This window comes from Petromyzon marinus, assembly GCF_048934315.1.
Source record: "Petromyzon marinus isolate PM22_M1 ecotype Great Lakes invasive population chromosome 67 unlocalized genomic scaffold, UKy_Petmar_22M1.pri1.0 chr67_unloc.1, whole genome shotgun sequence".
NCBI classification, from domain to species: Eukaryota; Metazoa; Chordata; class Hyperoartia; order Petromyzontiformes; family Petromyzontidae; genus Petromyzon; species Petromyzon marinus.
The window spans coordinates 293,064-315,473 of NW_027422591.1; the positions used below are offsets into that span (position 1 = coordinate 293,064).

General features: G+C 54.9%; 1 protein-coding gene across 8 annotated transcripts in view; it reads left to right on the plus strand.

The window, feature by feature from the left end:
- The first annotated feature begins 5,603 nt into the window (after positions 1 to 5,603).
- LOC142905290 (elongation factor G, mitochondrial-like) overlaps positions 5,604 to 22,410 on the plus strand; it is a 34,310-nt gene continuing 17,503 nt past the window's right edge. For 4 of the 8 annotated variants that reach the window (XM_076057962.1, XM_076057966.1, XM_076057967.1 and 1 more), the window contains exons 1-9: positions 5,604 to 5,705; positions 6,778 to 6,857; positions 8,690 to 8,890; positions 12,601 to 12,733; positions 14,948 to 15,152; positions 17,437 to 17,553; positions 18,753 to 18,903; positions 19,746 to 19,912; positions 22,241 to 22,325. In XM_076057962.1, coding sequence (XP_075914077.1) covers positions 6,792 to 6,857; positions 8,690 to 8,890; positions 12,601 to 12,733; positions 14,948 to 15,152; positions 17,437 to 17,553; positions 18,753 to 18,903; positions 19,746 to 19,912; positions 22,241 to 22,325 — 1,125 coding nt within the window. In that variant the 5' untranslated portion in view covers positions 5,604 to 5,705; positions 6,778 to 6,791. Of the gene's footprint in view, positions 5,706 to 5,727; positions 6,118 to 6,206; positions 6,448 to 6,777; positions 6,858 to 8,689; positions 8,891 to 9,486; positions 9,659 to 10,053; positions 10,118 to 12,600; positions 12,734 to 14,947; positions 15,153 to 17,436; positions 17,554 to 18,752; positions 18,904 to 19,745; positions 19,913 to 22,240; positions 22,326 to 22,410 lie in introns of those variants that run through there. The other 4 variants (XM_076057964.1, XM_076057965.1, XM_076057969.1 and 1 more) reach the window with 4 other exon arrangements.

Below are 22,410 nucleotides of genomic sequence, written 5' to 3' on the forward strand. Positions count from 1 at the left end.
GGACCCCACACAGAGACAGAAAAAAAATCTAAATTTGAAAAAGATTTTCCTGCCTAATTTTTTTTTTTATTCACTAACACATAGGATGGAAAATTTCGATTTAAAGCTTTCGTGACTGCAATGATTCATCTTCTTTGGTTCTTTCGGTAAAGTCACGTAGAATGAGAATAAAATAATAAATTGATAAAATAAAATAACACAATAATATTCTCACGACGTTTCGGCCACAACACAAGCGGCCTTCATCAGGTGAAGGGGGCGAGACTGTCTGGTAGGACAGCGCTGGAGTGAGAGAGCCACGTTCAGATCACGGCTTTTAAGCTGTGTGAGAGGAACAAAGAGCCTTGACAAAGGAATTAGCATAAAATGTAGCATTGAAATGGCTGAATGATTAGCTTGTGACTGGTCACAGAAATAGCTATGTTAAAAGTTAAAGCATACACATCCGCAGAGGCACCCATTGTTAAAAGGAATCACCTGATGAAGGCCGCTTGTGTTGTGGCCGAAACGTCGTGAGAATATTATTGTGTTATTTTATTTTATCAATTTATTATTTTATTCTCATTCTACGTGACTTTACCGAAAGAACCAAAGAAGATGAAACATAGGATAGAGTTTAAAAAAATATATTTTTGCAATAATGTCTAATGGTGTATATTGTATTTCGATTTAAAGCTTTCGTGACTGCAAGGATTCATCTTCTTTGGTTCTTTCGGTAAAGTCACCACCACGTAGAATGAGAATAAAATAATAAAATAAAAAGACAATACAATTTTCACGACGTTTCGGCCACAACACAAGTAGCCTTCTTCAGGTGAAAGAACATAACTGTCGGGATGACAGAGCTTCAATTAACGCTGCTAAGATTCGCAGCGTCTTTTAGGAGGAGAATTTAGCATTGATATGTGAACTCCTTTTTCAAGGCTCGCCACGCCTCTCACCGAGCTTAAAAGACGCTGCGAATCTTAGCAGCGTTAATCCTAGTTATTTCAATGCTAAATTCTCCTGTTTGATTTGTACTAGGTGCCTCTGTGAATGTGTATGCTCTGACTTTAACATAGCCATTTCTGTGACCAGTCACAAGCTAATCACTCAGCTATTTCAATGCTAAATTCTATGCTAATTCCTTTTGTCAAGGGGTGCCTCTGTGGATGTGTATGCTTTAACATAGCCATTTCTGTGACCAGTCACAAGCTAATCACTCAGCTATTTAAATGCTAAATTCTATGCTAATTCCTTTTGTCAAGGGGTGCCTCTGTGGATGGGTATGCTTTGACTTTAACATAGCCATTTCTGTGACCAGTCACAAGCTAATCACTCAGCTATTTCAAGGCTAAATTCTATGCTAATTCCTTTTGTCAAGGGGTGCCTCTGTGGATGTGTATGCTTTGACTTTAACATAGCCATTTCTGTGACCAGTCACAAGCTAATCACTCAGCTATTTCAATGCTAAATTCTATGCTAATTCCTTTGTCAAGGGGTGCCTCTGTGGATGTGTATGCTTTGACTTTAACATAGCCATTTCTGTGACCAGTCACAAGCTAATCACTCAGCTATTTCAATGCTAAATTCTATGCTAATTCCTTTTGTCAAGGGGTGCCTCTGTGGATGTGTATGCTTTGACTTTAACATAGCCATTTCTGTGACCAGTCACAAGCTAATCACTCAGCTATTTCAATGCTAAATTCTATGCTAATTCCTTTTGTCAAGGGGTGCCTCTGTGGATGTGTATGCTTTGACTTTAACATAGCCATTTCTGTGACCAGTCACAAGCTAATCACACAGCTATTTCAATGCTAAATTCTATGCTAATTCCTTTGTCAAGGGGTGCCTCTGTGGATGTGTATGCTTTGACTTTAACATAGCCATTTCTGTGACCAGTCACAAGCTAATCACTCAGCTATTTCAATGCTAAATTCTATGCTAATTCCTTTGTCAAGGGGTGCCTCTGTGGATGTGTATGCTTTGACTTTAACATAGCCATTTCTGTGACCAGTCACAAGCTAATCACTCAGCTATTTCAATGCTAAATTCTATGCTAATTCCTTTTGTCAAGGGGTGCCTCTGTGGATGTGTATGCTTTGACTTTAACATAGCCATTTCTGTGACCAGTCACAAGCTAATCACTCAGCTATTTCAATGCTAAATTCTATGCTAATTCCTTTGTCAAGGGGTGCCTCTGTGGATGTGTATGCTTTGACTTTAACATAGCCATTTCTGTGACCAGTCACAAGCTAATCACTCAGCTATTTCAATGCTAAATTCTATGCTAATTCCTTTGTCAAGGGGTGCCTCTGTGGATGTGTATGCTTTGACTTTAACATAGCCATTTCTGTGACCAGTCACAAGCTAATCACTCAGCTATATCAATGCTAAATTCTATGCTAATTCCTTTGTCAAGGCGCTTTGTCTCTTCTCACACAGCTTAAAGGTCGTGATCTGAGCGTGGCTTTTTCGCTCCAGCGCTGTCCTCCAGACAGTCTCGTCCCTTCACCTGATGAAGGCCGCTTGTGTTGTGGCCGAAACGTCGTGATAATTTTATTGTTATTTTATTTTATCAATTTATTATTTTATTCTCATTCTACGTGGTGGTGACTTTACCGAAAGAACCAAAGAAGGTGTATATTGTATTACATTGTTCTGTTTTTAGTTGTTTACCTTTCTTGTTTCATTGTTAGGGTACGTGTGGATAATAAAGACGTGCCCTCCCCCCCCCCCTACGAAATGTCTCCGGAGCAAAACTACATATGTAATGGAAGAGATTATGGATTAATAAAGTACAACCATAACAACAATCAAATGTTTTTTTGCCGTTGGTTTTCACACCTGATGACGACTGTTTGTGTTACAGTCGAAACGTCGTGAGAATTTTATTGTTTCATATATATTTTATTATTTTATTGTTTCCCTTCGACGTGACTTTACCGAAAGAACCAAGAATATGAATTACTGCAGTCACGACAGCTTTAAATCAAAATTTAAAACAATCAAATAAACATAAATCTATTTTATAGCAATATATTGGGGGGGGGGGGGACATTTTTGAGCCTATTTAAATATTATAATTACGGCCTTGAAACACACAAATTCTTAACTTGCATAGTAAAGTAATTATATGTTTTCATTTGCTATACGGCCGGATAATACGACACATCGCTCACCTTAAACACCCAGACGTTGACAAAAGTTGAAGGCGGTATAGTACTATAGTAATCGAGCAAGTGCAGAATCACTGAACCGGTAATTGATAGCTTGAAAGCATCTAACGCGGGGCCCTTGAAAGTGCGGGGCCCGTAGCTACTACACATGTAGCGACTTTTGCTACTGGGATCATCTGGCACTTTGTGAGTGAGCGAGCGAGCGAGGTCCTTGCTTCATCCAGCAGTGGATGGAGCCTGAGCACGGTGAATTATATATCCGCGGCGTGTGAGCTTTATCGGGGTGAGAATCAATACATTGGCCAAAGATCAATAATAATAATAATACGTGTGAGTGAGTGGGTGGGTGAGTGAGTGGGTGAGTGAGTGGGTGGGTGAGTGAGTGAGTGGATGGGTGACTGAGTGGGTGAGAGAGTGAGTGAGTGATTGGAGGGGTGGGTGAGTGGACGGGTGGGTGAGTGAGTGGATGGGTGACTGAGTGGGTGAGAGAGTGAGTGAGTGATTGGAGGGGTGGGTGAGTGGACGGGTGGGTGAGTGAGTGGGTGAATGAGTGGACGAGCGGGTAAGTAAGTGGGTGAGTGGACGGGTGGGTGAGTGAGTGGGTGAGTGGACGGGTGGATGAGTGAGTGGGTGAGTGAGTGGACGGGTGTGTGAGTGAGTGGGTGAGTGAGTGGACGGGTGGGTGGGTGAGTGAGTGGGTGACTGAGTGGGTGACTGAGTGGGTGAGTGAGTGAGTGAGTGATTGGACGGGTGGGTGAGTGAGTGGGTGAGTGGACGGGTGGGTGAGTGAGTGGGTGAATGAGTGGGTGAGTGAGTGGACGAGTGGGTGAGTAAGTGGGTGAGTGGACGGGTGGGTGAGTGAGTGGGTGAGTGAGTGGACGGGTGGGTGAGTGGGTGAGTGAGTGGACGGGTGGGTTGGGTGGGTGGGTGAGTGAATGGGTGGGTGACTGAGTGGGTGAGTGAGTGGGTGAGTGATTGGACGGGTGGGTGAGTGGGTGGGTGAGTGGACGGGTGGGTGAGTGAGTGGGTGAGTGGACGGGTGGATTAGTGAGTGACTTTATAAATAAATATAGACAACACGTTTTACTTAATTTAAAATACTTTTTAACAAATGTTTTCTCCGACAATAGGGGCCGTCCATAAATGACGTCATTTATGGACGGCCCCTATTATGCTAAGTAAGAACATAGCCCTAAGACCTCATCATCTGTTAGATTCCCCCCCCCCACCACCATCATCTATCTGAGATGCTGACAGAGAGAGGGGCACGTGGATTATTGAACACACTGAGACATTTTGATTTAAAGCTTTTGTGACTGCAGGGATTCATATTCTTGGTTCTTTCGGTAAAGTCACGTAGAAGGGAAACAATTATCCATTATTTTTCGTCTCCCCCCTCCTCTTTTCCGAACATAGATGGACTCGTCCATCTGAATGGCTACCAAATCGCTCTCCGTGGTGCTGACGTTAAAAAAAAAACCCGCCACTTTTTTTTCTTCAAATTTACTTCCCGTGGTTTTCACACCTGATGATGATTGCTTGTGTTGCAGTCGAGAATTGTATTGTTTCATATTTTTATTATTTTACTGTTTCCCTTCTACGTGGTGACTTTGCCAAAAGACCCAAGAATACACTGAGACATCTTCATCCAGCAGTGGATAGTCCACGGCGATGACGAGAATCGCATCGAGAGAGACAGAGAGAGAGAGAGTAGCACGTGGATTATTGAACACACACGGGGCTAGATAATTGATCACCATTACATTGACGATGCTCGTCCAGCAGTGGATAGACCACGTCGGTGACGAGAATCACACCGAGACACGGAGATAGCAACACGTGATATTGGAGTTGCTCACACGTGGCTAGAGAAATCGTCATCACCGTCATCACATTGATTATCCTCATCCAGCAGTGGATAGAGAATCACACCGAGACACGGAGATAGGAACACGAGGTGAGATTGGAGTTGCTCACACGTGGCTAGAGAAATCGTCATCACCGTCACCACATTGATTATCCTCATCCAGCAGTGGATAGAGAATCACACCGAGACACGGTAGATAGTAACACGTGGTGAGATTGGAGTTGCTCACACGTGGCTAGAGAAATCGTCATCACCATCACCACATTGACGATGCTCATCCAGCGGTGGATAGAGAATCACACCGAGACACAGAGATAGCAACACGTGGTGAGATTGGAGTTGCTCACACGTGGCTAGAGAAATCGTCATCGCCATCACCATCGCTGGTCATCATCCAGCAGTGTATAGACCATGACGTCACCGGTGTCCAAGGCCGCCACGCGCCGGGTCACGTGCGGTGACGTTCGAGCACGAGCGGGCCGTCGGCCATCTTGGGTAGGGGTGGCGGTGGGGTGTGCACGTGACTGCGCGCCGCGAGCCAATGAGAGCGCGGTGTGGCAAAACCGGAAGTTGTGTCGGCCACCTCCGACCCCACCCCGTAGGCCCCGCCCTCCCCTTCACCCGGCGTGACATTGAAAGAGGCTCGCGCGCGCGGGCACGTGAGTCGGCTCACCCACGTGGTGAGTGATGTGAGTGAGTGTGAGTGAGTGTGTGAGTGAGTGAGTGTGAGTGAGTGAGTGTGTGAGTGAGTGTGAGAGTGAGTGTGAGTGGGTCATGTAGCCCGCATGCCCAGCCACCGCATGCCGAAACAGCTTTTGTTCGGCCGGATCGAGGGGGCTAAGCGGGCGAGGCACGGGGCTAGAGAAGAGATGGAGTGACGTGGTACAGGAGGACGTGGAGCTGAGTGGACTTGCCGATGACCGGTACCAGCGGTGTCAAGATCGGCCTCTGTGGAGGAGGAGGCTCGTGAAGGACGCTGCTACTGGGCAGTTGTTGGAGGCAGTCGCCCTCCAACAACAACGGAGGGCGGAGGAGCGACGCTCACAACAACGAGCGGAGCGCCGGGTGGTTAAAGCACAGCGAGTTGGCACAGTACGGGGCACAGGTGGTGCATCAGCCAGTCATCTCAGTCAGTCGACCCGTGGCACCTGCTGGGTCTGCCCCCGTGACCTCCTGCCAGCGGGCTTTCAACACTTCACGTGGCCTCAGGGTGCACATAGCCTGGCACACACGGGTGGCGAGGTGGTGGTGGTGATTCCACGCTCACGGTCCCGGGCCTCGCCCAGGTCGACTCAGCCTCAACGTCAGTTCGGCCGGTGCGGGAGGAAGCATCCGCCACTGGGGGAAGACAAAGGCGGCCGGGGGCGTGGTGCTGGTAGCCACCCAGCACCTCGTGTGCCACGGTGCCGGTAGCCTTAATAGGTGCTCGCTAACAGCACTTGCCCCTACAGTCTGTAGAGGCTACACGGGGGACCTTTGTCTGTGTCTACCTTCACAGGTGCTGCTACTACCCGCTACTAACAGCACTTGCCCCTACTGCCTGTAGAGGCTACACGGGGGACCTTTGTCTGTGTCTACCTTCGTAGGTGCTGCTGCTACTCGCTACGAACAGCACTTGCCCCAGCAGTGTGTAGAGGCTACACGGGGGACCTTTGTCTGTGTGTACCTTCACAGGTGCTGCTGCTACTCGCTACTAACAGCACTTGCCCCAGCAGTGTGTAGAGGCTACACGGGGGACCTTTGTGTGTACAGACGCTGCAGGCGCCATGCTGCGAGTGACGACCCCAGCGGTGCGCTGGGCGAGCCAGGGGCGGTTACTCCGAAACAGCTCGGTACTCACACACACTGTACACACGCACTGTACACACACTGTACATACACTGTACACAGCACACCGCGTACACACTGCACACACACTGCACACACTGTACACACAGAGCACACGCACTGTACACACCGTATGCACACTGTACACACAGCGCACACACCGTGCATGCACTGTACATACAGTGTACACACTGTATACGCATGCACTGTACACACAGTGTACACACACAGTGTACACACACACCACACACACTGTACACACACAGCGCACACAATACTGTACTCACGCCCACGGCACACGCACTGTACACACGCACCGCACACACACTGTACACACAGTGCACACACCGCACACGTGCACTGTACACACACTGTACACACGCAGCGCACACTGTACACACATTGCAAACACTGTACACACAGTGTGCACACACATAGCACACACACTGTACACACGCGTGCACTCACACACTGTACACACTGCACGCACACACTGTACACACACTATACACACAGTGTACACACACACAGTGTACACACACAGTGTACACACACACTCACTCACACACACACGTGTACACACACGTGTACACACACACACACAGTGTACACACACTCACACACACGTGTACACACACAGTGTACACACACATACACGTGTACACACACACTCACGTGTACACACACACACTCACGTGTACACACACACCACGTGTACACACACACACGCTCACGTTTACACACACCACGTGTACACTCACTCACACACACACACCACGTGTACACACACACACACCACGTGTACACACACACCACGTGTACACACACCACGTGTACACACACACACCACGTGTACACACACACACCACGTGTACACACACACACGTGTACACACACACACCACGTGTACACACACACCACGTGTACACACACACACTTGTACACACACACACACACCACGTGTACACACACACACAACGTGTACACACACACACACACCACGTACACACACACACACCACGTGTGCACACACTCACGTGTACACACACACACCACGTGTACACACACACACTCACGTGTATACACACACACACCACGTGTACACATACACCACGTGTACACACACCACACACCACGTGTACACACACCACACACCACGTGTACACACACACACCACGTGTACACACACACACCACGTGTACACACACACCACGTGTACACACACCACGTGTACACACACCACGTGTACACACACCACGTGTACACACACACCACGTGTACACACACACACCACGTATGCACATACACACACACACCACGTGTGCACATACACACACACACCACGTGTACACACACACACCACGTGTACACACACACACACACCACGTGTACACACACACACACACCACATGTACACACACCACGTGTACACACACACCACGTGTACACACACACCACGTGTACACACACACCACGTGTACACACACACACCACGTGTACACACACACACCACGTGTACACACACACACCACGTGTACACAGACCACATGTACACACACCACGTGTACACACACACACACCACGTGTACACACACCACGTGTACACACACACACCACGTGTACACACACACACACCACGTGTACACACACCACATGTACACACACACCACGTGTACACACACACACACACACCACGTGCGTGCGTGAACATCTTAACCCGGTTTCGCCGCCTTCAACGGCAGGCTAAAGACACCGGGCCTCGCTCGCTTTGGCACCCCGTAGTTCTCTATCACCGCCGCTCACCGAATGTTGCCGGTCCGCCGCCGTCGCCGCCCAGGCCCCGCCGGCGCTACCGCCGCTCCGCCGGCGGTCGGCGGCCTCCCCCGCGGGGGCCGGGCCGGCGGCCGCCGCCGCCGCCGCCGTGACCCCCAACGAGAAGATCCGGAACATCGGAATTTCGGCTCACATCGACTCGGGCAAGACGACGCTGACGGAGCGCGTGCTGTTCTACACGGGCAAGATCGCACGCATGCACGAGGTTGGCACCGACACGCTCACCACCACCACCACCACGCTCACCATGACGCTCACCACCACGCTCACCATGACGCTCACCACCACCACCACGCTCACCACCACGCTCACCACGACACTCACCACGACGCTGACGGAGCGCGTGCTGTTCTACACGGGCAAGATCGCACGCATGCACGAGGTTGGGACCGACACGCTCACCACCACCACCACGCTCACCAACACCACCACGCTCACCACCACGCTCACCACCACGCTCATTACCACGCTCACCACCACACTCACCACCACCACGCTCACCACCACCACACTCACCAACACCACCACGCTCACCAACACCACCACGCTCACCACCACGCTCACCAACACCACCACGCTCACCACCACGCTCACCACCACCACGCTCACCACCACCACGCTCACCACCACGCTCACCACCACCACGCTCACCACCACCACGCTCACCACCACCACGCTCACCAACACCACGCTCACCACCACGCTCACCACGACACTCACCACGACGCTGAAGGAGCGCGTGCTGTTCTACACGGGCAAGATCGCACGCATGCACGAGGTTGGCACCGCTACGCTCACCACCACCACCACGCTCACCACCACGCTCACCACCACGCTCACCACCACGCTCACCAACACCACGCTCACCAACACCACCACCACCACGCTCACCACCACGCTCACCACGACACTCACCACGACGCTGACGGAGCGCGTGCTGTTCTACACGGGCAAGATCGCACGCATGCACGAGGTTGGGACCGACACGCTCACCAACACCACCACCACGCTCACCATGACGCTCACCACCACGCTCACCACCACCACCACCACCACGCTCACCACCACGCTCACCACCACGCTCACCAACACCACCACCACGCTCACCACCACGCTCACCACCACGCTCACCAACACCACGCTCACCACCACCACGTTCACCACGCTCACCACCACCACGCTCACCACCACCACCACGCTCACCATGATGCTCACCACGCTCACCACCATGCTCACCACCACGCTCACCACCACGCTCACGCTCACCACCACGCTCACCAACACCACCACGCTCACCACGCTCACCACCACCACGCTCACCACCACCACGCTCACCACCACCACGCTCACCACCACGCTCACCACGACACTCACCACCACGCTGAAGGAGCGCGTGCTGTTCTACACGGGCAAGATCGCACGCATGCACGAGGTTGGGACGGACACGCTCACCAACACCACCACTACGCTCACCATGACGCTCACCACGCTCACCACCACGCTCACCACCACCACCACGCTCACCACCACGCTCACCACCACGCTCACCAACACCACGCTCACCACCACCACGTTCACCACGCTCACCACCACCACCACGCTCACCACCACCACCACCACGTTCACCACGCTCACCACCACCACCACGCTCACCACCACGCTCACCAACACCACGTTCACCAACACCACGTTCACCACCACCACCACGTTCACCACCACCACGCTCACCAACACCACCACGCTCACCACCACCACGCTCACCACCACCACGCTCACCAACACCACCACGCTCACCACCACGCTCACCACCACGCTCACCACCACCACCACCACGCTCGCCTCCACCACCATGCTCACCTCCACCACGCTCACCTCCACCACCACGCTCATCACCACGCTCATCACCACGCTCACCACCACGCTCACCACCACGCTCACCACCACGCTCGCCTCCACCACCACGCTCACCTCCACCACGCTCACCTCCACCACCACGCTCATCACCACGCTCACCACCACCACGCTCATCACCACGCTCACCACCACCACGCTCACCACCACGCTCACCACCACCACGCTCACCAACACCACCACAACCACCACTACCACGCTCACCACCACCACGCTTGCCTCGTATCATGGACACTGTTGTGGTGGTGGTGGTGGTAGTAGTAGTTGTGGTGGTGGTAGTAGTTGTTGTGGTAGTGGTGGTGGTAGTTGTAGTGGTTGTAGTGGTGGTGGTAGTTGTAGTGATGGTGGTGGTAGTTGTAGTGATGTTGGTTGTAGTGGTGGTGGTGGTAGTAGTTGTAGTGATGGTGGTTGTGGTGGTGGTAGTTGTAGTGATGGTGGTTGTAGTAGTTGTAGTGGTGGTGGTGGTAGTTGTAGTGATGGTGGTTGTGGTGATGGTGGTTGTAGTGGTGGTGGTGGTAGTTGTAGTGATGTTGGTTGTAGTGGTGGTAGTTGTAGTGATGGTGGTTTGTGGTGATGGTGGTTGTGGTGGTGGTGGTTGTAGTGATGGTGGTTGTGGTGGTTGTAGTGGTTGTGTGGTTGTAGTGGTGGTGGGTGTAGTGATTTTGCTTGTAGTGGTGGTGGTTTTGGTGGTTGTGGTTGCACGTGAAGGGGAAGGTTGGGGTTGGTGCCGTGATGGACTCTACGTTGAGTGTGGTGGTTGTGGTGGTGGTGGTGGTGGTTGTGGTGGTTGTTGTGGTTGTGGTTGTGGTTGCAGGTGAAGGTTGGGGTTGGTGCCGTGATGGATTCTACGTTGAGTGTGGTGGTGATGGTGGTTGTGGTGGTGGTTGTTGTGGTTGTGGTTGCAGGTGAAGGGGAAGGATGGGGTTGGTGCCGTGATGGATTCTACGTTGAGTGTGGTGGTGGTGGTGATGGTGGTTGTGGTGGTGGTGGTTGTAGTGATGGTGGTTGTGGTGGTGGTTGTTGTGGTTGTGGTTGCAGGTGAAGGGGAAGGATGGGGTTGGTGCCGTAATGGACTCTACGTTGAGTGTGGTGGTGGTGGTGGTAGTTGTAGTGATGGTGGTTGTGGTTGCAGGTGAAGGGGAAGGATGGGGTTGGTGCCGTGATGGACTCTACGTTGAGTGTGGTGGTGGTGGTGATGGTGGTTGTGGTGGTGGTGGTTGTAATGATGGTGGTTGTGGTGGTGGTTGTGGTTGTGGTTGCAGGTGAAGGGGAAGGATGGGGTTGGTGCCGTGATGGACTCTACGTTGAGTGTGGTGGTGATGGTGGTTGTGGTGGTGGTGGTTGTGGTGGTTGTGGTGGTGGTTGTAGTGATGGTGGTTGTTGTGGTTGTTGTGGTTGCAGGTGAAGGATGGGGTTGGTGCCGTGATGGACTCTACGTTGAGTGTGGTGGTGATGGTGGTTGTGGTTGTGGTGGTGGTTGTTGTGGTTGTGGTTGCAGGTGAAGGGGAAGGTTGGGGTTGGTGCCGTGATGGACTCTACGTTGAGTGTGGTGGTGATGGTGGTTGTGGTGGTGGTGGTTGTAGTGATGGTGGTTGTTGTGGTTGTGGTTGTGGTTGCAGGTGAAGGGGAAGGATGGGGTTGGTGCCGTGATGGACTCTACGTTGAGTGTGGTGGTGATGGTGGTTGTGGTGGTGGTGGTTGTTGTGGTTGTGGTTGCAGGTGAAGGGGAAGGATGGCGTTGGTGCCGTGATGGATTCTACGTTGAGTGTGGTGGTGATGGTGGTTGTGGTTGTGGTGGTGGTTGTTGTGGTTGTGGTTGCAGGTGAAGGGGAAGGATGGGGTTGGTGCCGTGATGGACTCTACGTTGAGTGTGGTGGTGGTGGTAGTTGTAGTGATGGTTGTTGTGGTTGCAGGTGAAGGGGAAGGATGGGGTTGGTGCCGTGATGGATTCTACGTTGAGTGTGGTGGTGGTGGTAGTTGTAGTGATGGTTGTTGTGGTTGCAGGTGAAGGGGAAGGATGGGGTTGGTGCCGTGATGGACTCTATGGATCTGGAGCGGCAGCGAGGCATCACCATCCAGTCAGCAGCAACCTACAGCGAGTGGCGTGGCCACAATATCAACATCATCGACACGCCTGGTACACCACCACCACAACAACTACCACCACCACCACAACAACCACCACCACCACCACAACTACCACCACCACAACAACCACAACTACCACAACCACCACAACTACCACAACCACCACAACTACCACCACCATCATCGACACGCCTGGTACACCACCACCACCACCACCACAACTACCACCACCACAACAACTACCACAACCACAACAACTACCACCACCACCACAACTACCACCATCATCATCGACACGCCTGGTACACCACCACCACCACCACCACAACTACCACCACCACAACAACTACCACAACCACAACAACTACCACCACAACTACCACCATCATCATCGACACGCCTGGTACACCACCACCACCACCACAACAACTACCACAACCACCACAACTACCACCACCATCATCGACATGCCTGGTACACCACCACCACAACAACTACCACAACCACCACAACTACCACCACCATCATCGACACGCCTGGTACACCACCACCACCACCACAACAACTACCACAACCACCACAACTACCACAACCATCATCGACACGCCTGGTACACCACCACCACAACAACTACCACCACCACAACAACTACCACAACCACCACAACTACCACAACCATCATCGACACGCCTGGTACACCACCACCACCACCACAACAACTACCACCACCACAACAACTACCACAACCACCACAACTACCACAACCACCACAACTACCACCACCATCATCGACACGCCCGGTACACCACCACAACCACCACCACAACAACCACAACCACCACAACAACCACAACCACCACAACTACCACAACCACCACAACTACCACCACCACAACAACAACGACAACAACCACCACCATCATCGCCACCACCACCGCCATGACCCCCCTCCCACTCTCACCCACGTGCCCCCCACTCCACCCCCCCACCACCACCACTCCACCCCCCCCCACTCTCACCCACGTGCCCCCCACTCCACCCCCCCAACACCACCACTCCACCCCCCCCCCCCCACTCTCACCCACGTGCCCCCCACTCCACACCCCCCCACCACCACGACTCCCCCCCCCCCACACTCTCACCCACGTGCCCCCCACTCCACCCCCCCACCACCACCACCACCACGGCTCCCCCCCCCCCACTCTCACCCACGTGCCCCCCACTCCACCCCCCCCCACTCTCACCTACGTGCCCCCACTCCACCCCACCACCACCACCACCACTCCACTCCCCCCACTCTCACCCACGTGCCCCCCACTCCACCCCCCCACCACCACCACCACCACGACTCCCCTCCCCCCCACTCTCACCCACGTGCCCCCCACTCCACACCCTCCCACCACCACCACTCCACCCCCCCCCCCAACACTCTCACCTACGTGCCCCCCACTCCACACCCTCCCACCACCACCACTCCACTCCCCCCCCCAACACTCTCACCCACGTGCCCCCCACTCCACCCCCCCACTACCACCACTCCACCCCCCCCCACTCTCACCCACGTGCCCCCCACTCCACCCCCCCACCACCACCACCACCACGACTCCCCCCCCACTCTCACCCACGTGCCCCCCACTCCACCCCACCACCACCACCACCACTCCACCCCCCCCCCCCCACTCTCACCCACGTGCCCCCCACTCCACCCCACCACCACCACCACCGCTCCACCCCCCACCCCCCCCACTCTCACCTACGTGCCCCCCACTCCACCCCACCACCACCACCACCACTCCACCCCCCCCAACACTCTCACCCACGTGCCCCCCCGCTCCACCCCCACCACCACCACTCCCCCCCCCCAACACTCTCACCCACGTGCCCCCCACTCCACCCCCCCCACCACCACCACTCCACCCCCCCCCAACACTCTCACCCACGTGCACCCCCCCACCACCACCACCACCACTCCACCCCCCCCCCCAACACTCTCACCTACGTGCCCCCCACTCCACCCCACCACCACCACCACCACTCCACCCCCCCCCCAACACTCTCACCCACGTGCCCCCCACTCCACCCCACCACCACCACCACTCCACCCCCCCCAACACTCTCACCCACGTGCCCCCCACTCCACCCCACCACCACCACCACCGCTCCACCCCCACCCCCCCCAACACTCTCACCCACGTGCCCCCCACTCCACCCCACCACCACCACCACCACCACCCCCCTACCCTCCACTGTCCCCACACCCCAGGCCACGTGGACTTCACGATCGAGGTGGAGCGAGCGCTGCGTGTGCTGGACGGTGCCGTGCTGGTGCTGTGTGCCGTGGGTGGCGTGCAGTGCCAGACCATGACGGTGTGTCGCCAGATGCGCCGGTACCGCGTGCCCTTCGTCACATTCATCAACAAGCTGGACCGCCAGGGAGCCGACCCAGCTCGCGCTGTCGCCATGATGAGGTGGGGGTCGTCGTCCGCGTGTCTCCGTGTGTCTGTGTCTGTGTGTCTGTGTGTGTCTGTGTGTGTCCGTGTGTCTGTGTGTGTCTGTGTGTGTGTGTGTGTCCGTGTGTCTGTGTGTCTGTGTGTCTGTGTCTCTGTGTGTCCGTGTCTCCGTGTGTGTCCGTGTCTCCGTGTGTCTGTGTGTCTGTGTGTCCGTGTCTCCGTGTGTCTGTGTGTCTGTGTGTCTGTGTGTCCGTGTCTCCGTGTGTGTCCGTGTGTCTGTGTCTCCGTGTGTGTCCGTGTCTCCGTGTGTGTCCGTGTCTCCGTGTGTGTCCGTGTCTCCGTGTGTGTCCGTGTCTCAGTGTGTCTGTGTGTCTGTGTGTCCGTGTCTCCGTGTGTGTCCGTGTCTCAGTGTGTCTGTGTGTCTGTGTGTCCGTGTCTCCGTGTGTGTCCGTGTCTCAGTGTGTCTGTGTGTCTGTGTGTCCGTGTCTCCGTGTGTGTCCGTGTCTCCGTGTGTGTCCGTGTCTCTGTGTGTGTCCGTGTCTCCGTGTGTCTGTGTGTGTGTGTCTCAGTGTCTCCGTGTGTCCGTGTCTCAGTGTCTCTGTGTCTCTGTGTCTCAGTGTTTCTGTGTCTCAGTGTCTCTGTGTGTCCGTGTCTCTGTGTGTCTCTGTGTCTCAGTGTCTCTGTGTGTCCGTGTCTCTTTGTCTCTTTGTCTATGTGTCTCCTTGTCTCTGTGTGTCCGTGTCTCCGTCTCCGTGTCTCTGTGTGTGTCTCTGTGTGTGTCTCCGTGTCTCTGTGTCTCCGTGTCTGTGTCTCCGTGTCTGTGTCTCTGTGTGTGTCTCTGTATCTCTGTGTCTCTGTGTCACTGTGTCTCCGTGTCTGTCTCAGTGTCTCAGTGTCTCCGTGTCTGTCTCAGTGTCTCCGTGTGTCTCTGTGTGTGTCTCTGTGTCTCTGTGTGTGTCTCTGTGTCTCAGTGTGTCCGTGTCTCCGTCTCCGTGTCTCTGTGTGTGTCTCTGTGTCTCTGTGTCTTCGTGTCTGTGTCTCTGTGTCTCTGTATCTCCATGTCTGTGTCTCTGTGTCTCCGTGTCTCTGTGTCTCAGTGTCTGTCTCCGTGTCTCTATGTCTCCGTGTCTGTGTCTCTTTGTGTGTCTCTATCTCAGTGTCTCAGTGTCTCTGTGTCTCTGTGTCTCCATAGGGCCAAGCTGAACCACAACGTGGCGCTGGTGTCTCAGTGTCTCCGTGTCTGTCTCAGTGTCTCAGTGTCTCCGTGTCTCCGTGTCTCAGTGTCTGTGTCTCCGTGTCTCAGTGTCTCCGTGTCTGTGTCTCTGTATCTCTGTGTCTCTGTGTCACTGTGTCTCCGTGTCTGTCTCTGTGTCTCAGTGTCTCCGTGTCTGTCTCAGTGTCTCCGTGTGTCTCTGTGTGTGTCTCCGTGTCTCAGTGTCACTGTGTCTCTGTGTCTCTGTAGGGCCAAGCTGAAGCACAACGTGGCGCTGGTGTCTCAGTGTCTCCGTGTCTGTCTCAGTGTCTCAGTGTCTCCGTGTCTCTGTGTCTCCGTGTCTCCGTGTCTGTCTCAGTGTCTCCGTGTCTCTGTGTGTCCGTGTCTCCGTGTCTGTCCCAGTGTCTCTGTGTCTCAGTGTCTCCGTGTCTGTCCCAGTGTCTCTGTGTTTCTGTGTCTCCGTTTCTCTGTGTCTCTGTGTCTCCGTGTCTCTGTGTCTCTGTGTCTCCGTGTCTCCGTGTCTCCGTAGGGCCAAGCTGAACCACAACGTGGCGCTGGTGTCTCCGTGTCTCCGTGTCTGTCTCAGTGTCTCAGTGTCTCCGTGTCTGTCTCAGTGTCTCAGTGTCTCCGTGTCTGTCTCAGTGTCTCAGTGTCTCCGTAGGGCCAAGCTGAACCACAACGTGGCGCTGGTGTCTCAGTGTCTCCGTGTCTGTCTCAGTGTCTCCGTGTGTCCGTGTCTGCCTCAGTGTCTCCGTGTGTCCGTGTCTGTCTCTGTGTCTCCGTGTCTGTCTCCGTGTCTTCGTAGGGCCAAGCTGAACCACAACGTGGCGCTGGTGTCTCCGTGTCTCCGTGTCTGTCTCAGTGTCTCAGTGTCTCCGTGTCTGTCTCAGTGTCTCAGTGTCTCCGTGTCTGTCTCAGTGTCTCAGTGTCTCCGTAGGGCCAAGCTGAACCACAACGTGGCGCTGGTGTCTCAGTGTCTCCGTGTCTGTCTCAGTGTCTCCGTGTGTCCGTGTCTGCCTCAGTGTCTCCGTGTGTCCGTGTCTGTCTCTGTGTCTCAGTGTCTGTCTCCGTGTCTCCGTGTCTCCGTAGGGCCAAGCTGAACCACAACGTGGCGCTGGTGCAGGCCCCGATAGGCCTGGGGAGTGAGACGCAGGGCATCATCGACCTCATCCACAACCACGCACTCTACTTCCACGGGGACTACGGGTACGCTCACCCCCTCGCTCGCCCCCTCGCTCACCCGCTCGCTCACCCCCTCGCTCACCCGCTCGCTCACCCCCTCGCTCACCCGCTCGCTCACCCCCTCGCTCACCCGCATGCTCACCCGCACGCTCACCCGCTCGCTCACCCACACGCTCACCCCCTCGCTCACCCGCATGCTCACCTACACGCTCACCCACACGCTCACCAACACGCTCACCCACACGGTTGCTCGCTCACCTGCACGCTCAACCACTTGGAGGAGACGCGCCGTCTGTCCTCGTCTGTCCCCCGCGTGTCCCCCGCGTGTCCCTGTGTCTCCCCGTGTGTCTCCGTGTGTCTCCCCGTGTGTCTCCCCGTGTGTCTCCCCGTGTGTCTCCCCGTGTGTCTCCCCGTGTGTCTCCGTGTCTCCATGTGTCTCCGTGTGTCTCCCCGTGTGTCTCCCCGTGTGTCTCCCCGTGTGTCTCCCCGTGTGTCTCCCCGTGTGTCTCCGTGTCCCCGTGTGTCTCCATGTGTCTCCGTGTGTCTCTGTGTGTCTCTGTCTGTCCCCGCAGGGAGCGTGTGGAGACAGGCCCGGTCCCCGAGGCCCTGCGAGAGGAGACACGTTGTCTCCCCGTGTGTCTCCGTGTGTCTCTGTGTGTCTCCGTGTGTCTCTGTGTGTCTCCGCATGACTCCCCGCGTCTCCCCGTGTGTCTCCCCGTTTGTCTCCGTGTCTCCCCTTGTGTCTCCGCATGACTCCCCGCGTCTCCCCGTGTGTCTCCGTGTCTCCCCGTGTGTCTCCGTGTGTCCCCGCAGAGAGGAGACACTTGTCTCCCCGTGTGTCTCCGTGTCTCCCTGAGTGTCTCCCCGTGTGTCTCCGTGTGTCTCCGTGTGTCTCCGTGTGTCTCCCCGTGTGTCTCCGTGTCTCCCCGTGTGTCTCCGTGTGTCTCCGTGTGTCCCCGCAGGGAGCGTGTGGAGACAGGCCCGGTCCCCGAGGCCCTGCGAGAGGAGACACGCCGTCTCCCCGTGTCTCCCCGTGTGTCTCCGTGTCTCCGTGTGTCTCCGTGTGTCTCCGTGTGTCTTTGTGTGTCTCTGTGTGTCTCCGCATGACTCCCCGCGTCTCCCCGTGTGTCTCCCCGTGTGTCTCCCCGTGTGTCTCCGTGTCTCCCTGAGTGTCTCCCCGTGTGTCTCCGTGTGTCTCCGTGTGTCTCCGTGTGTCCCCGCAGGGAGCGTGTGGAGACAGGCCCGGTCCCCGAGGCCCTGCGAGAGGAGACACGCCGTCTCCGCCAGGAGCTGGTGGAGACGGTGGCCGACGTGGACGACGAGCTGGGGGAGATGTTCTTGCAGGAGTGCCAGCCCAGCGTGACGCAGCTCAAGGCACAGCGCGCACACACGCAGCATACACACAGCATACACACAGCATACACACACAGCATACACACAGCATACACACACGCAGCATACACACAGCATACACACACGCAGCATACACACAGCATACACACAGCATACACACACGCAGCATACACGCAGCATACACACAGCATACACACAGCATACACACACGCAGCATACACACAGCATACACACAGCACACACACAGCATACACACACACAGCACACACACACACAGTATACACACACAGCATACACCCACAGCATACACACACAGCATACACACACAGCTTATACACACACAGCACACACACAGCATACACACACAGCATACACACACAGCATACACACAGCATACACATAGCATACACACACACAGCATACACACACAACATACACACACAGAGCATACACACACAGCATACACACACACAGCATACACACACAAAGCATACACACACACAGCATACACACAGCATACACACACAGCATACACACACAGCATACACACAGCATACACATAGCATACACACACAACACACACACAACACACACACAACACACACACACAGCATACACACAGCACACACACAGCTTACACACACACAGCATACACACACAGCATACACACACACACAGCATACACACACACACAGCATACACACACAGCTTACACTCCCCCCCCACCCCCCCCCCCGTGTTTCACCCCCCTCCCCCCCCCTGCCCCTCCCTCCTCCCCCCCCTGCCCCTCCCCCCCCCTGCCCCTCCCCCCTGCCCCCCCCCTGCCCCTCCCCCCCCCCGCGTCACGACGCCCTCCCCCCCAGGCTGCAATCCGCAGGGCCACGATGTCTCGCTGCTTCTCCCCGGTGCTGCTGGGCACGGCTCTGAAGAACAAAGGGGTGCAGCCACTGCTGGACGCCCTCGTCGACTTCCTGCCCCACCCCGGGGAGGTCTCCAACTACGCCCTGCAGCAGCAGCAGCAGCAGCAGACGTACGCTCGCTACCAACAGCACTTGCCCCGGCAGTCTGTAGAGGCTACACGGGGGATCTTTGTCTCTGTGTCTAACTTCATAGCTGCTGCTACTCGCTACCAACAGCACTTGCCCCGGCAGTCTGTAGAGGCTACACGGGGGATCTTTGTCTCTGTGTCTAACTTCATAGCTGCTGCTACTCGCTACTAACAGCACTTGCCCCAGCAGTCTGTTAGAGGCTACACGGGGGACCTTTGTCTGTGTGTCTAACTTCATAGGCGCTACTAACAGCACTTGCCCCGGCAGTCTGTAGAGGCTACACGGGGGACCTTTGTCTGTGTCTACCTTCATAGCTGCTGCTGCTGCTACTCGCTACTAACAGCACTTGCCCCGGCAGTCTGTAGAGGCTACACGGGGGACCTTTGTCTGTGTGTCTAACTTCATAGGCGCTACTAACAGCACTTGCCCCGGCAGTCTGTAGAGGCTACACGGGGGACCTTTGTCTGTGTGTCTAACTTCATAGGCGCTACTAACAGCACTTGCCCCGGCAGTCTGTAGAGGCTACACGGGGGACCTTTGTCTCTGTGTCTAACTTCATAGGCGCTACTAACAGCACTTGCCCCGGCAGTCTGTAGAGGCTACACGGGGGACCTTTGTCTCTGTGTCTAACTTCATAGACGCTGCTGCTACTCGCTACTAACAGCACTTGCCCCAGCAGTCTGTAGAGGCTACACGGTGGACCTTTGTCTCTGTGTCTACCTTCATAGGCGCTACTAACAGCACTTGCCCCGGCAGTCTGTAGAGGCTACACGGGGGACCTTTGTCTCTGTGTCTACCTTCATAGGCGCTACTAACAGCACTTGCCCCAGCACTCTGTAGAGGCTACACGGGGGACCTTTGTCTGTGTGTCTAACTTCATAGGCGCTACTAACAGCACTTGCCCCGGCAGTCTGTAGAGGCTACACGGGGGACCTTTGTCTGTGTGTCTAACTTCATAGGCGCTACTAACAGCACTTGCCCCGGCAGTCTGTAGAGGCTACACGGGGGACCTTTGTCTGTGTCTACCTTCATAGCTGCTGCTAGCTACTAACAGCACTTGCCCCGGCAGTCTGTAGAGGCTACACGGGGGATCTTTGTCTGTGTCTACCTTCATAGCTGCTGCTGCTACTCGCTACTAACAGCACTTGCCCCAGCACTCTGTAGAGGCTACACGGGGGATCTTTGTCTCTGTGTCTAACTTCATAGCTGCTGCTACTCGCTACTAACAGCACTTGCCCCAGCAGTCTGTTAGAGGCTACATGGGGGACCTTTGTCTGTGTCTACCTTCATAGGTGCTGCTGCTAGCTACTAACAGCACTTGCCCCGGCAGTCTGTAGAGGCTACACGGGGGATCTTTGTCTCTGTGTTTAACTTCATAGCTGCTGCTGCTAGCTACTAACAGCACTTGCCCCGGCAGTCTGTAGAGGCTACACGGGGGACCTTTGTCTCTGTGTCTAACTTCATAGGCGCTACTAACAGCACTTGCCCCGGCAGTCTGTAGAGGCTACACGGGGGATCTTTGTCTGTGTGTCTAACTTCATAGGCGCTACTAACAGCACTTGCCCCGGCAGTCTGTAGAGGCTACACGGGGGACCTTTGTCTGTGTCTACCTTCATAGCTGCTGCTAGCTACTAACAGCACTTGCCCCGGCAGTCTGTAGAGGCTACACGGGGGATCTTTGTCTGTGTCTACCTTCATAGCTGCTGCTGCTACTCGCTACTAACAGCACTTGCCCCAGCACTCTGTAGAGGCTACACGGGGGATCTTTGTCTCTGTGTCTAACTTCATAGCTGCTGCTACTCGCTACTAACAGCACTTGCCCCAGCAGTCTGTTAGAGGCTACATGGGGGACCTTTGTCTGTGTCTACCTTCATAGGTGCTGCTGCTAGCTACTAACAGCACTTGCCCCGGCAGTCTGTAGAGGCTACACGGGGGATCTTTGTCTCTGTGTTTAACTTCATAGCTGCTGCTGCTAGCTACTAACAGCACTTGCCCCGGCAGTCTGTAGAGGCTACACGGGAGACCTTTGTCTCTGTGTCTACCTTCATAGGCGCTGCTGCTATTCGCTACTAACAGCACTTGCCCCTACAGTCTGTAGAGGCTACACGGGGGACCTTTGTCTGTGTCTACCTTGATAGCTGCTGCTACTCGCTACTAACAGCACTTGCCCCGGCAGTCTTTAGAGGCTACACGGGGAATCTTTGCCTGTGTCTACCTTCATAGGTGCTGCTGCTACTCGCTACTAACAGCACTTGCCCCAGCAATCTGTAGAGGCTACACGGGGGACCTTTGTCTTTGTGTGCGCTTAGGGAGTCTCAGGAAAAGTGCCGTGTGTTGCTGAACCCGGCACGGGACGACACTCACCCCTTCGTAGGCCTGGCCTTCAAACTAGAGGTGACGTCACCACCACCACCACCGACACCACCACCGCAACCACCAACACAGCCACCACCATCGCCACAACCACCACCGCAACCAC